Raw genomic sequence first — 12,883 nt, forward strand, 5'->3', positions numbered from 1 at the left:
TCTAGAGACATAAATTGTGTCTGCAGCACAGAGAAGGAAGATTATCCGAGAGAAATCCAGGAATACAGGACGGGGAACACAGCTCAGGAAAGTGACCAGGGGATTACAGGCTGATATCACCCAGTCCCCGCCCTACTCTGGACCAATCAGTGAGCAGTATGGGTGGAGGAATGGATTTAGTGTTCATGACCCACCTGTGCTGATCTCTGTAGGAGTGTCCTCCTCTATAAATGTCCCCGTTATTCCATCCTCCTCCATAGACTGCTGTTCATCCCTCACATACGCTTCTTCTTCTTCTGCTTTCACCTCAAATTCTATATCGATTGGATCTCCACTCTAAATCAAGAAAATGAGAGAAAATATCATCTGTAAAATATAAGGTCACATAAAAAACTCCACACATTGTCACCATGAATCCATGTTCTAGATGCTCCATCCCACCAACCTTGTAATAGTGAGGGATGGTGTGACCTCCCTGTGTGGAATCCCGGGAATACAGAGGACAGGGACATCTCTCTGGTGGGTTCCTGTAGCTGGATGACTCCACCATGGTGTCCTGGTACAGATCTTTGTGTCCTTTTAGAAGCTCTGACTCCTCCATCCCCCCATCCTCATCATCCTCCTCTTTTATCTCTTCTTTACCCTCAACTTTAGGATCTTTCAGGTTTTCACTCTGAATATATAATAAAAATGACATCAATGGTAACAATGCAGATAATGTACAGATCCTAATGATACTATCAGTGATTGTTCCTCATCTACCTGATGATGGTGAGGGATGGTGTGACCTTCCTGTGTGGAATCCCGGGAATACAGAGGACGGGGACATCTCTCTGGTGGGTTCCCATGACTGGATCCATCTGTAGGAAACACACACACTGACTGAATCCATTGTTTCTATGTGTTTATCAGATGATGGGGGATCTAGGTGGATCCTCCGTACTGCTCTCTCCTTTACAATAAAGTCTCCTCTTACCCGGTGATGTGAGGGGCGGCTGATTGTCCATCATGACGTCCTTGTAGAGATCCTTGTGTCCTTCTAAATACTCCCACTCCTCCATGGAGAAATAGACAGTGACACCCTGACACCTTATAGGAACCTGACACACACAATGATACAGTCACCATCCAGACACATCCCTTGTCTGTTACTGGAGAATGTCCCAGAATTCCCGGCACCGCTCACCTCTCCTGTCAGCAGCTCAGTGATCTCTCTGGTGACTTCTAGAATCTTCTTCTTCTTTCTCTCTTCTATCAGGGAGGGAGGTGGAGGCAATGTGATGTCATATGATCTCCAGACTTCACAGGAGGAAAACTCTACATCTGAACACAAATAGTCACATCAAATGATATTCCCAGAATCCTCCTCACCTCTCCATTCAGGTCTCCATTTATTATAGCCCCATTTGACTCCGGATGGAGGGACATTGGGAGGAGAAGCTGTGAGGTCAGTGTGATGTCATAGGATTCTCTGACTCTGGATGGAGGGACATTGGGAGGAGGGGCTGTGAGGTCAGTGTGATGTCATAGGATATATAGACTCTGGATGGAGGGACATTGGGAGGAGGAGCTGTGAGGTCAGTGTGATGTCATAGGACATATAGACTCTGGATGGAGGGATATTGGGAGGAGGGGCTGTGAGGTCAATGTGATGCAATAGGATTCTCTGACTCTGGATGGAGGGACATTGGGAGGAGGACTGGTGAGGTCAGTGTGATGTCATAGGACATATAGACTCTGGATGGAGGAACATTTGGATGGGGAGGTTTGAGGGGTCCTCTATATGAAGCTCCCATGCAAACCAAATCCTTGTTCCTGGGTGTGTCCTACCTCTCCTAAACTGAAGAGTGACCTTTGACCTTTACCATCCAGAAATCTGTCCGGAATCTGTGGAAGTAAGCTGTCATGTGATCAGGTGACGTGCGGAGGAACGGAGTGTAAATAGCAGACAATTGTCTCCAGAGCCCCTAATGGTGGGGATGGATTTGGCGGCGTGCTGGTGCCAAGTTTCCTCCCCCCAGGGTCACTGCAGGTGTGGAGAAAAGCTGTGTAAGAGGATATGGAGGAGAGATGAGGAGGAGATCCAGGAATCAGGAGAAAGGTCAGGGCAGGCAACAGACAAGTATGAAGACAAGGCGGTTGGCTGCACAAGCAGTGATGTAGGGGATAAAATCCTTTATTGGAATCCTTTACACACAATGTAGTAACACATGACAGCTCCAGGACAGAGCAGAGGAACAGAACACGCGTGTCACACCAATACAGGCTTAGTCATTACTGATTTATATTTGTCCAGAACAGCTTTAAATAACCTGTAACAGCTGATAAGGATTTGTCTGGAATCCGGGATAACAAAGTATACAACAACATGACATCATTAATATCATGACACATAAAGTGACAACAATCCCTGTAATATATGTGGTTCCTCGGACAGGTCACAGATATATGAAATGGAAACCAGCATGATAAGGAAGGATGAGTGACACCTTTTATTTGTTCAGTCCAAGCAGGGAGGTGGAGTCACCCACAATATAATGAGACAATAAATGAAACAATCCTACATAAAGATGATAACATCCCACCCGGCACTCAGCCCTGGAGGGAGGTGTCTGCAAATGACAAATCCAAATCCTTCTATTTACATAGAACATGAAAGCCTGTATTGGTGTGACGCGTCTTCTGTTCCTCTGTCCTGTCCTGGAGCTGTCATGTTATTACTACATTGTGTGTAAAGGATTCCAATAAAGGATTTTATCTCCTACATCACTGCTTGTGCGACCAACCGCCTTGTCTTCATACTGCCCCTGTGACCACGGATCAGGCCGGCACCTACGTGTCTGTGGAGGGGTCAGACACATTCCGCACTCACTTACAGACATCATTTTGTTTTTCCTGTAAGTCAGCTTTGGGAGCAAAATATATTATCATCAACTCCTCCCCCTGAAGGGGTTCATCTACGTATTATTATTATACAGTATTTATATAGCGCCAAAGGGTATGCTCAGAGCTGTACATTACAATGGGAGATAGTACATGAGACAATACAGTAACAATACAATACAATACACGAGGGGTTCGAGGGCCCTGATCCTTGGAGCTTACAATCTAGGAGGGAGGGGATGGTGATACAGGAGGAAGTGGCTGTGGGGATGGAGTGGTGGGGAGAGTGGAGGAGATCAGCAGTTAGGTGAGGGTGGGGTAGGCTTCCCTGAAGAGAGGGTGAGGAGAGTTGGTGATAGTCTGATGGATTGGGGTAGTGAGTTCTAGAGGATGGTGGAAGCCCTGGAGAAGTCCTGGAGACGGGCATGGGAGGAGGAGGCCAGGGAACCGGAGAGTAGGAGGTCTTGTGAGGAGCGGAGAGTACATTTTGGGTGGTAGATGGATATCAGGTCGGTGATGTAGTTTGGGGCAGTATTATGAACAGCTTTGTACATCAATGTTAGTGTTTTGAATTTTATGCATTGGGCAATCGGAAGCCAGTGTTACCTCCTCTGCTGCCAGATCCAGGAATGTCTCTTCTCTACTTCCTTATTCATGGAACTTCCTGTCTGTACCCGACATCACTTCCTGTCTGTACCCGACATCACTTCCTGTCTGTACCTGACATCACTTCCTGTCTGTATTCCATAGAGACCTCCTGTCTGGGTAGAAGTGAGATCCCCACCTTGTGGAGCTCAGAGAGGTCCAGAACCCCTCCCCCGAGCAGTCATATATTTCTGTCCCCCTTGGTGGGAGTGGAGGTGACCCCTCTATAAGGATCTACAGTCCATACACACCCAGCACAAGGCCGGGGTCACACTACCAGACGCTTCTCGGGGCTGCAGTTCCTCTGAGCTCCACAAGGTGGGGATCTCACTTCTACCCACACAGGAAGTCTCTATGGAAGACAGGAAGTGATGTCAGGTACAGGCAGGAAGTGATGTCAGGTACAGACAGGAAGCAGATCGGAGACGTTTGTGGAAGTGGCAGCAGAGGAGGTAATAAGATGTTATGTTCTATTTACACCCAGTAACCCCCCATCATGTCCGTCCTCTTCCTCCATAGTCACGTCCGTCCTCTTCCTCCATAGTCACGTCCGTCCTCTTCCTCCATAGTCCCGTCCGTCCTCTTCCTCCATAGTCACGTCCCTCCATAGTCACGTCCGTCCTCTTCCTCCATAGTCATGCCCGTCCTCTTCCTCCATAGTCATGTCTGTCCTCTTCCTACATAGTCACGTCCTTCCATAGTCACGTCCGTCCTCTTCCTCCATAGTCATGTCCGTCCTCTTCCTACGTAGTCATGTCCATCCTCTTCCTCCATAGTCATGTCCGTCCTCTTCCTCCATAGTCACGTCTGTCCTCTACCTCCATAGTCACATCTGTCCTGTTCCTCCATAGTCACGTCCGCCCTCTTCCTCCATGGTCACATCCGTCCTCTTCCTCCATAGTCACGTCTGTCCTCTTCCTCAGTAGTCATGTCCGTCCTCTTCCTCCATAGTCACTGTGCCGTCTTTTATCTCCAGCAGATGATGATACACACATATATAGTGGGGGAACCCAGATTAACCCCTTCAGGGGCAGAACATCCCCCACTTCCGGGGCCGGAACATTCTCCTCATTGTGGTGAGGTGGTCTTCTCATAGGAGTGAGCTGAGCTCTCCTGGGTTCGGTTCCAGTGTTGCTCAGTGAACTGGCTGAACTCAATTCTTCCTGAAGTCAATGGCAGCCAATGCACAATAGTTGGGCTAATAGACAAGGGGGTGTCAGACAATCACCCTGAGGGACATGTACAATGCAGGAATCCAGTTGGCCGGGAGCAGGGAGGTTTTAAATGGTTAAAGTGAAACATTATAAATGTCCAACACCTTTAAATGACATTTCTGGGGAGTGTCCTAATCTTGGGGGGTTTCCTAATAATGGGGGTGTCCTTATCCTGGGGGGTTGTCTTCATCCAGGGGAGTATCCTAACCCTGGTGGATGTCCTAACTCTGGGGTATGTCCTACTCCTGGGGGGTGTCCTAATCCTCGGGGTTGTTCTAATCCTGGGAGGTGTCCTAATCCCCCCTGTGAAGGGTATCTCTGATGTACAGAAAGTGCTGCAGCAGCTCTGACACTTACAAAGGAAATAGTGTTTAACCATTTGCCTGCCAGCAACTTCCTGGTTTACAGGAGAGCACGCCGCCCCTTGCTGCTCACGCTGTGGTTGGACACAGCATGAGTTTGTCATCAGGCTTGCAGCCAATGATTGAGCTGTGAACCTGCTGATAATTGTGGCCAACCACAGCACAGAGATCAGGGTGTTAGTGATCACACAGCAAGATCTGGCTGCTTCTTCTCCCTGATCTCACTTACCATTCAGAGCTGAGATCAGGAAGAAAATCCATCCAGTCTGGGAGCACAATCAGCACACATACACTTGTTAGGCACACAGTGAACCCCTTGATTGCCTTCCTGATCACCCGTCACCCAGACAGAGTCATTAGTACAGTGACAGTGTACAGTATTATCACAGATCTCTGTATTAGTGTCACTAATGACATCAGTTAGTGTCCCCCCCAGTCAGTGTCAGTTACTGCCAGTCTCTGATTGGCTGCCACATTATCACAGTCACACTATAAATCGCTGATCACTAGTATAGTGTTTCTCTGGACTGGTATCCTGGTCACGGTCAGAACTATACTAGTGTCCCCGATGGAATGGTAGAAATTCTAAGGCCCCTCTGCACTCTGCTATATACCCTTCAAGCAGACTCTGCAATAAATAGGGATATTTAGTTCACACATATTACAATACATGCTTAAGCTGCCAACTGCGTCAAAGTGATCCCTCTATGGCCAGTCCTACACAATGGGGAGAGCTACAAGATTCAGGTCTGGCTACTGACCCAACAATACAACAAACAAGCTGGCCAACTGCGTCAAAGTGATCCCTCTATGGCCAGTCCTACTCTGCTCTGCCTACGCAAATGCTACTGTGGACACAATGCCAACATAGGGGAAAAGACACAATGGGGAGAGCTACAAGGTTCAGGTCTGGCTACTGACCCAGCAATACAACAAACAAGAGATCCATGTGCTCAAATCCCAACAGCTAGTGTGTGCTCAAATCCCAACAGCTAGTGCATGCACTAGCTGTTGGGATATGAGCACATGGATCTCTTGTTTGTTGTATTGCTGGGTCAGTAGCCAGACCTGAACCTTGTAGCTCTCCCCATTGTGTAGGACTGGCCATAGAGGGATCACTTTGACGCAGTTGGCCAGCTTGTTTGTTGTATTGTTGGGTCAGTAGCCAGACCTGAATCTTGTAGCTCTCCCCATTGTGTAGGACTGGCCATAGAGGGATTACTTTGACGCAGTTGGCCGGCTTAAGCATGTAATGTAATATGTGTGAACTAAATATCCCTATGTATTGCATAGTCTGCTTGAAGGGTATATAGCAGTGTGCAGAGGGGCCTCAGAATTTCTGGTGTTAATATGTGGTTACACCCCTTTAGCACCTGATGGATAAATACATACACTAGCTGTTGGGATTTGAGCACATGGATCTCCCGATGGAATATGTCCCCATAAATGCAGTGTTAGCAGGATCAGCCCTGATCACTGCCACCACTTGCGTTTAGCCCCCCCAACAAATGCAATGTCAGTATAATTTTTCAGATCACTGCCATCTCTGATACATTGTCTGCAAAACCAGTGTCAGCAACATCTGAGCCTGATCTCTCCTACCACTAGCAGGTCATTTCATTTCTAGCACACAAGCAGTCCCTGATTGCTAGCCAGGAGCTCTTTTTCCCAGAGTCACCACTAAGTACCTGTAAATTTAGTGTCCAAAATGTCTAAAAAAAAGGTTCCCTAGGGAGGCGTACAGGATTCCCAGCATGACAGATGAGAGTGAAGGGGAAGCCTCACTATCAGAATCAGACTCAGATTATGGACCTGTAGAGAGCAGTGACACCCCAGCAGGTAGCTCTGATGATGGTGAAGAGGTTCCTTTTAAGATCAGGCACACCCAACCCCATTCCCAGGTTTCTGAGGTGCTAGAAATGCAGGATTATGCCCATATGCAGCACAGTGACAGTACTAGTGCTGCACTACCTTTTGGTGGATTGACAAGCACCAGTGTCCTAGTACTTCCTAGCCTTTTATACATCAGCTCTGCAGTATTTCATGGTGACGTGGTGAGTCCCAAGTGCAGTACAAGCTGGGGAGGCGGCTAGCGCTCATAACATTATGCAATGGCATCCACCAAGAATTCAAGCACAGGCCTGTAGAGCCCATAGTATCCTTCCAGAGGTGCCTGCAAACCTTAATTGGCTTCCCCAAGATTCAGCAGCACCCATTCTCCCCCCCATTCACTGCCCAGGGTTCAGGTGGAAACAGAGAACTTAACAACGCCCCTTGATTTTGTTTAGCTGTTTTTCACTGAAGACCTCTACAATTTGATTGTGAACAAAAGCAATCTTTATGCCCAACAATACATCTCTGCCAATGCAAATTCAAAGTTTGCCAGCCTATTCGAGTTCAAACCTGTCACGGTTTCTGAATTTAAAGCTTTTTTGGGCCTAACCCTTGACATGGCCCTTACAAAGAATGAATTGTACTCATATTGGTCCACAGACCCGATTCATCATATGTCTGTGTTCTCTGCTGCAATGGCCCCCAATGTCCAGACTACATGGAGAGCAGTGGTAAGATAGTGTGGGACTTGTCACCCTTGTTGAATATGGGGTACCATTTGTACGTGGACAACCTTTATGCTAGCATGCAACTTTTTAGACATTTGTTCCTTCAAGAAATTGGCTGCTATGGCACCATGCGATCTAATCACAAAGGCTTTCCCCAGTGGCTTGGTAACACCCCACTTAGAGAGGGGAAGAATTCTGCTTTTGCATGAAGAACTACTCGAGTAAAATGGAAGGAGAAATGTGATGTATTTATCCTGTCTTCCATTCAGACACAAAGGTCCAAATTTACATGGCCTCTGGTGTTGTTGAAAGGCCTATCTGTGTCAGCGTCAGAATACACCGATCAATGCTGCAGCTGACTGGTGTTCCTGCAAAGCAAATAACAGTTAACAATAACAAAGTAACAATATAACATTATTTAAAAAATATATATATTTTTCCTGACTACCTATGATCTTTAGAGACCTGTCCTGTGCTGAATTATGTGGACCCCTACACTGTGCCATGCTGTACCCTGGAGTTTCTCCCCTTATTCCATGTTTACCAGACACATCATTTTTGGGGCGACTTTTGTGTTGAGGTAGGTGGGAGGACATCAGGAAAATGCCTCTCATGCAGCCGGCTAACTGCATCTGGATTTGGGCTTTGGGCCGCAGTGCCTTCTGGATACTAAAAGGCCGTGATGATCTCTTCCTGGTATTTTAGGAAGGATCCAGTTCTTCCAGTAGCTTTGTAAATAACAAAAGCATTGTATAGAGCCAATTGACATTATTAAATGTCATTATTTAATGATAAATATATAGACACTTTTTTGTACCAATGTCTAGCTCTGCAGGTGGTTAACAATGGCTTCATTATTTGGTAGTTGAAGTCTACACCTCCCAGGCTTTTGGAAAATGAAAAAAAAAATATTTTTTATTTTCATCTTTCATTCCTCAAAACCTTGTGACAATAAAATGAGATCTGCAAAATACTCAGCATGCCGCTGGTTAAATACCTTGGAGTGTCGACTTTCCAAAAAAGGGTCATTTAGGGGTGTTTGTACTATTGGGGCATTTTAGAGTCTCCAAAACTATGATAAGTATTCAGGACATCCAATGAATAATTAATGCCCCTTGAAAGCCTGAAGGTGCTGATTGGATTTTGGGCCCTGTACATGGATAGGCTGTACTTGTTTGGGGCTGTAATTACACATATACCCATGGCATGTGTGAGAAATATCTCATTAAAGTGACAACTTTGTGTAAAGAAAAATACAATTTTTGTCATATCCCAAATACTTGTGGCAAAAAATAAAATCTTCCATGGATTCAACATGCCTCCCAGAAAATACCTCAGACTGTCTACTTTCCAAAAATGAGGTAATTTAGAAACATAGAAAAGTGAAGGCAGAAAAAACTGTGTGGCCCAGCAAGTTCTTTTGGGGGGGAGGTGGGTGGGGGTTTGTTTGGTAACGTTTTGTCTGAGTATAGAGCTATGATTATCCCAAGCATGTTTGAAGCTATTTGCTGCTGACTGGCTCACTACCTCTGCTGGAAGTTTACTCCAAGCATCATCTACCCTTGTGTGTACTGTCCTGGCATTTTAGCACCTCAAGAAATGTGATAGGCAGTAGGAAAGTCAGAGCTGCTTAAAAGCTGCGTAGATTCTAGTATATATCCCGTAGTTTGTAGACTCTATAACTTTCACACACAACAATTAATATACACTTACTGGGGATTGTTTTCCAAAGACATGTAGTGGAATACATTTTGGCCTAAATTTATGAAGAAATGAGATTTGGTCAGGTATTTTTAATAACAGAAAGTAGAAAATATAGTTTTTTTTTTAATGTTGGTCTTTTTTCATTTATATGTAGCACTACCCCCTCAAGAGTCGCTGAGTATTTTGGGTTCCCTGTTCACTTCTGAGCCCTGGCTGGTGCACAACCCCTGCTGACACCATTGTAATACCTTGGTCAGGTGTCCCCCCCCTGGCTATAACACACAATAATCACATAGCATTGAATGAATAGTAAATCAGTCTGTATTAGAGTCAGATTAGCAGCAATATACACACAAAGAATCGATGACTGATGTGAGAAACTATGAACCGTTCAGGAGAAATAAACAACATATTACAGCACAATACCACGTTAAATAGACCAAATTGTCCTCCAGGACTCAGAGATTTTTATTGTTTCTCTCCTACCCAGAGAACTTTCCCCAAACAAGCAGAAAAGGGGAGATTAGGAATGTTAGGCTAGCTCCCTTGTGGGCTCCCAGTAAACAGAGCCAGTGCTTAACTCTCTGAGGGTTTCAACAAGCAGAAAGTCCCATATAAACCCCATCACCCAATGCAGGAAAGACTCTTCTGCTGGCTTTGGTGGAGCTCTTTACGTTGGTGTACAGTGGAGGGGTCATCCCTTTTCTTCATGAGAAAATGTCCCTTCCCTGGTGATGAGGACACAGCAAGCAGAGTTCCCCTTCAATAAAGGCAGCAATCTAGGAGTTTACTTGGGTATGGTGGTTACTCAAACTGAGGAGGGTGGGAGCAGACTTCAGCAGAAGTATGTCCCTTTAGTGTGAGACTTGGCTGGTGGAACTTTGTGTAGAACAGGCCGGAGGTAATATGATTTTACTTTTTTCCAGTTCCTGCCAATCAGACAACAGAATCTATTAGGACTGATATACTGTGTGTGATACTTCAATGGGCTTCTGGTGTAGATAGGCCGCAGCACTGATTGGGCTACAGAGACTGTGTCTCTATGTGGCAGTCTGTATTGTAAGAATCCTGGACTTTAGTAACCGGCAACAACAACTATGGAACCTGTATCACATGGTGGTGTGGTGTGGGTTAGGAACTCTCTCACCAGTCCTTCAAAGTAGTGGTGTGAAATGATGTCCTTGTTGCTGGGGGGCCCCTTTTCTGGCTGTCTTCCCATGGAGATAGTGGTGCCGATGGCAATGACCCAATCCACCTACATGCAGGATTGACTATCCTGCCTCTCTGTACAATTAACAATCTGGAAATTCCCTTCTCCATCCTCTGATTCAGTCTGATCCAGCCTGAGGCCTCCTGGATCGGCACTCTGTTCTCACACGCACCCTGCCTCTCTTCTCCTCTCCTCCTGGGCTCTTCTCCTTTTATACGCTCCAGCCCCTTTACTCACTGACTTGGGATCTGTAGTTCTATGTCAGCTGAACTGAATGAAGAAATCCTGCTTGCAGCATACAAGTCCCAGCATTCTCAGTGTTGCTGTACAATTTCCTGTGTCAGCTGAACTGCAGAGCACAGCCATCTTGTAGCCATTTAACAATCTGCCATTAGTAACAATGCAGTGTGTTACATACATAAAAAACCCCCAGTGGTGATCAAATACCACCAAAAGAAAGCTTCATTTGGGTGAAAAAATGATATAAATTGCATTTGGGTTCAGTGTTGCATGACCGAGCAATTTGCCGTTTAAGTACTGCAGTGCTGAACAGCAAAAAATAACCTGGTCATAAAGAGGTAATACCTTCTGGAGGTCAAGTGGTTAAACTGTGTGTTATGTTCTTTACTGTTGGAGCGGTAAGGATGTGGAACTCCCTTCCACAGTTGGTGTCAGCGGGGAGTGTAGATACTTTCACAAACCTTTTAGATGTGTTTCTTAGGGAACACAATGTAAAGGGATATGGAAGAGGATGGTGCCATAGACACGCAGATACACTCACTGTGGCTGAACTGGAGGGACGGGTGTCTTTAGTCAACCTTACCGACTATGTAACCATTTATCATTCCTTGTCTGCAGATCTAAAACTCATCAAAACTGTCTACAAGGAGACCTGTATAGATCACATGATGGCACCAATGAGGATGGAGGAGGACCGGAGTCACATGACTGAGAAGATACTAAACCTCACCCTGGAGATCATCTACCTGCTGACCGGAGAGGTGAGGAGGATTCTGGGAGGTCACATGACATCACTCTCATCTATATTAATAAAACACAGACCTGACCGGAGAGGTGAGGAGGATTCTGGGAGGTCACATGACATCACTCATCTCTATTAATAAAACGCAGACCTGACCGGAGAGGTGAGGAGGATTCTGGGAGTCTAACATGATATTCCTATTGGTTCCTCAATACAGAGATTTCCTCTTCTGAAGTCAGGTGATCATATGACCATCACAGTGCCTCCATGTGACTCCCTAAACCCCGAGAGACACAACATGCAGAAGATTCTAGAAGTCACCAGAGAGATCACTGAACTGCTGACAGGAGAGGTGAGCGGTGCCGGGAATTCTGGGACATTCTCCAGTAACAGACAAGGGATGTGTCTGGATGGTGACTGTATCATTGTGTGTGTCAGGTTCCTATAAGGTGTCAGGGTGTCACTGTCTATTTCTCCATGGAGGAGTGGGAGTATTTAGAAGGACACAAGGATCTCTACAAGGACGTCATGATGGACAATCAGCCGCCCCTCACATCACCGGGTAAGAGGAGACTTTATTGTAAAGGAGAGAGCAGTACGGAGGATCCACCTAGATCCCCCATCATCTGATAAACACATAGAAACAATGGATTCAGTCAGTGTGTGTGTTTCCTACAGATGGATCCAGTCATGGGAACCCACCAGAGAGATGTCCCCGTCCTCTGTATTCCCGGGATTCCACACAGGAAGGTCACACCATCCCTCACCATCATCAGGTAGATGATGACAATTATTGGTAGTTGTGATTTATACAGAGAATGTTTGTTACAATGAATGTTTTATTATATCTTTCAGAGTGGAATCCTCGGGGATGATAATATTGATGTTAAAGAAGAGTATAAAGAGGAGGATGAGGAGTATGGAGTGATGGAGGAGTTTTCAGAAGGACACAAGGATATGATGGAGCCACCTAATACCAGGAACCCACCAGAGAGATGTCCCCGTCCTCTGTATTCCCGGGATTCCACACAGGAAGGTCACACCATCCCTCACTATTACAAGGTTGGTGGGGCAGAGAGCATGGACTTCTGACAATATATAGATTTTTTATGTGACCTTATATTTTACAGATGACCTCTTCTATCATTTCCTTGATTTAGGGTGAAGATCTGATAGATCTAAAAGTTGAGGTGAAAGCAGAAGAAGAAGAGGCGTATGTGAGGGATGATCAGCAGTCTATGGAGGAGGATGGAATAACGGGGACATTTATAGAGGAGGACACTCCTACAGAGATCAGCACAGGTGGGTCATGAACACTAAAT

At 45.9% G+C, this 12,883-nt stretch overlaps 2 protein-coding genes across 2 annotated transcripts in view; one reads left to right on the top strand and one right to left on the bottom strand.

The window, feature by feature from the left end:
* Positions 1-12,883, bottom strand: part of LOC149469353 (uncharacterized) — a 76,004-nt gene that overhangs the window by 23,768 nt on the left and 39,353 nt on the right. The window lies entirely within an intron of this gene.
* Positions 6,859-12,653, top strand: LOC149469354 (uncharacterized). Its single transcript, XM_089669362.1, has 6 exons — positions 6,859-7,057; positions 11,438-11,580; positions 11,779-11,913; positions 12,000-12,156; positions 12,240-12,337; positions 12,417-12,653. The coding sequence occupies exons 1-6, from the start codon at positions 6,859-6,861 to the stop codon at positions 12,651-12,653; spliced, it is 969 nt and encodes a 322-aa protein (XP_089525488.1).

The sequence above is a fragment of the Staurois parvus genome, unplaced genomic scaffold (assembly GCF_062004578.1).
Source record: "Staurois parvus isolate SC_StPar_1 unplaced genomic scaffold, SC_StPar_1.0 ptg000073l, whole genome shotgun sequence".
Taxonomy (NCBI): Eukaryota; Metazoa; Chordata; class Amphibia; order Anura; family Ranidae; genus Staurois; species Staurois parvus.

What these genes read in the sequence shown, in the direction of transcription:
- LOC149469354 (XM_089669362.1), top strand. Translation starts at nt 6,859, where the DNA reads ATGACAGATGAGAGTGAAGGGGAAGCCTCACTATCAGAATCAGACTCA. An exon ending in CCATATGCAGCACAGTGACA is followed by an intron (nt 7,058 to 11,437) that starts GTACTAGTGCTG and finishes CCTTGTCTGCAG; the next exon opens with ATCTAAAACTCATCAAAACT. An exon ending in CCATCCCTCACCATCATCAG is followed by an intron (nt 12,338 to 12,416) that starts GTAGATGATGAC and finishes TATATCTTTCAG; the next exon opens with AGTGGAATCCTCGGGGATGA.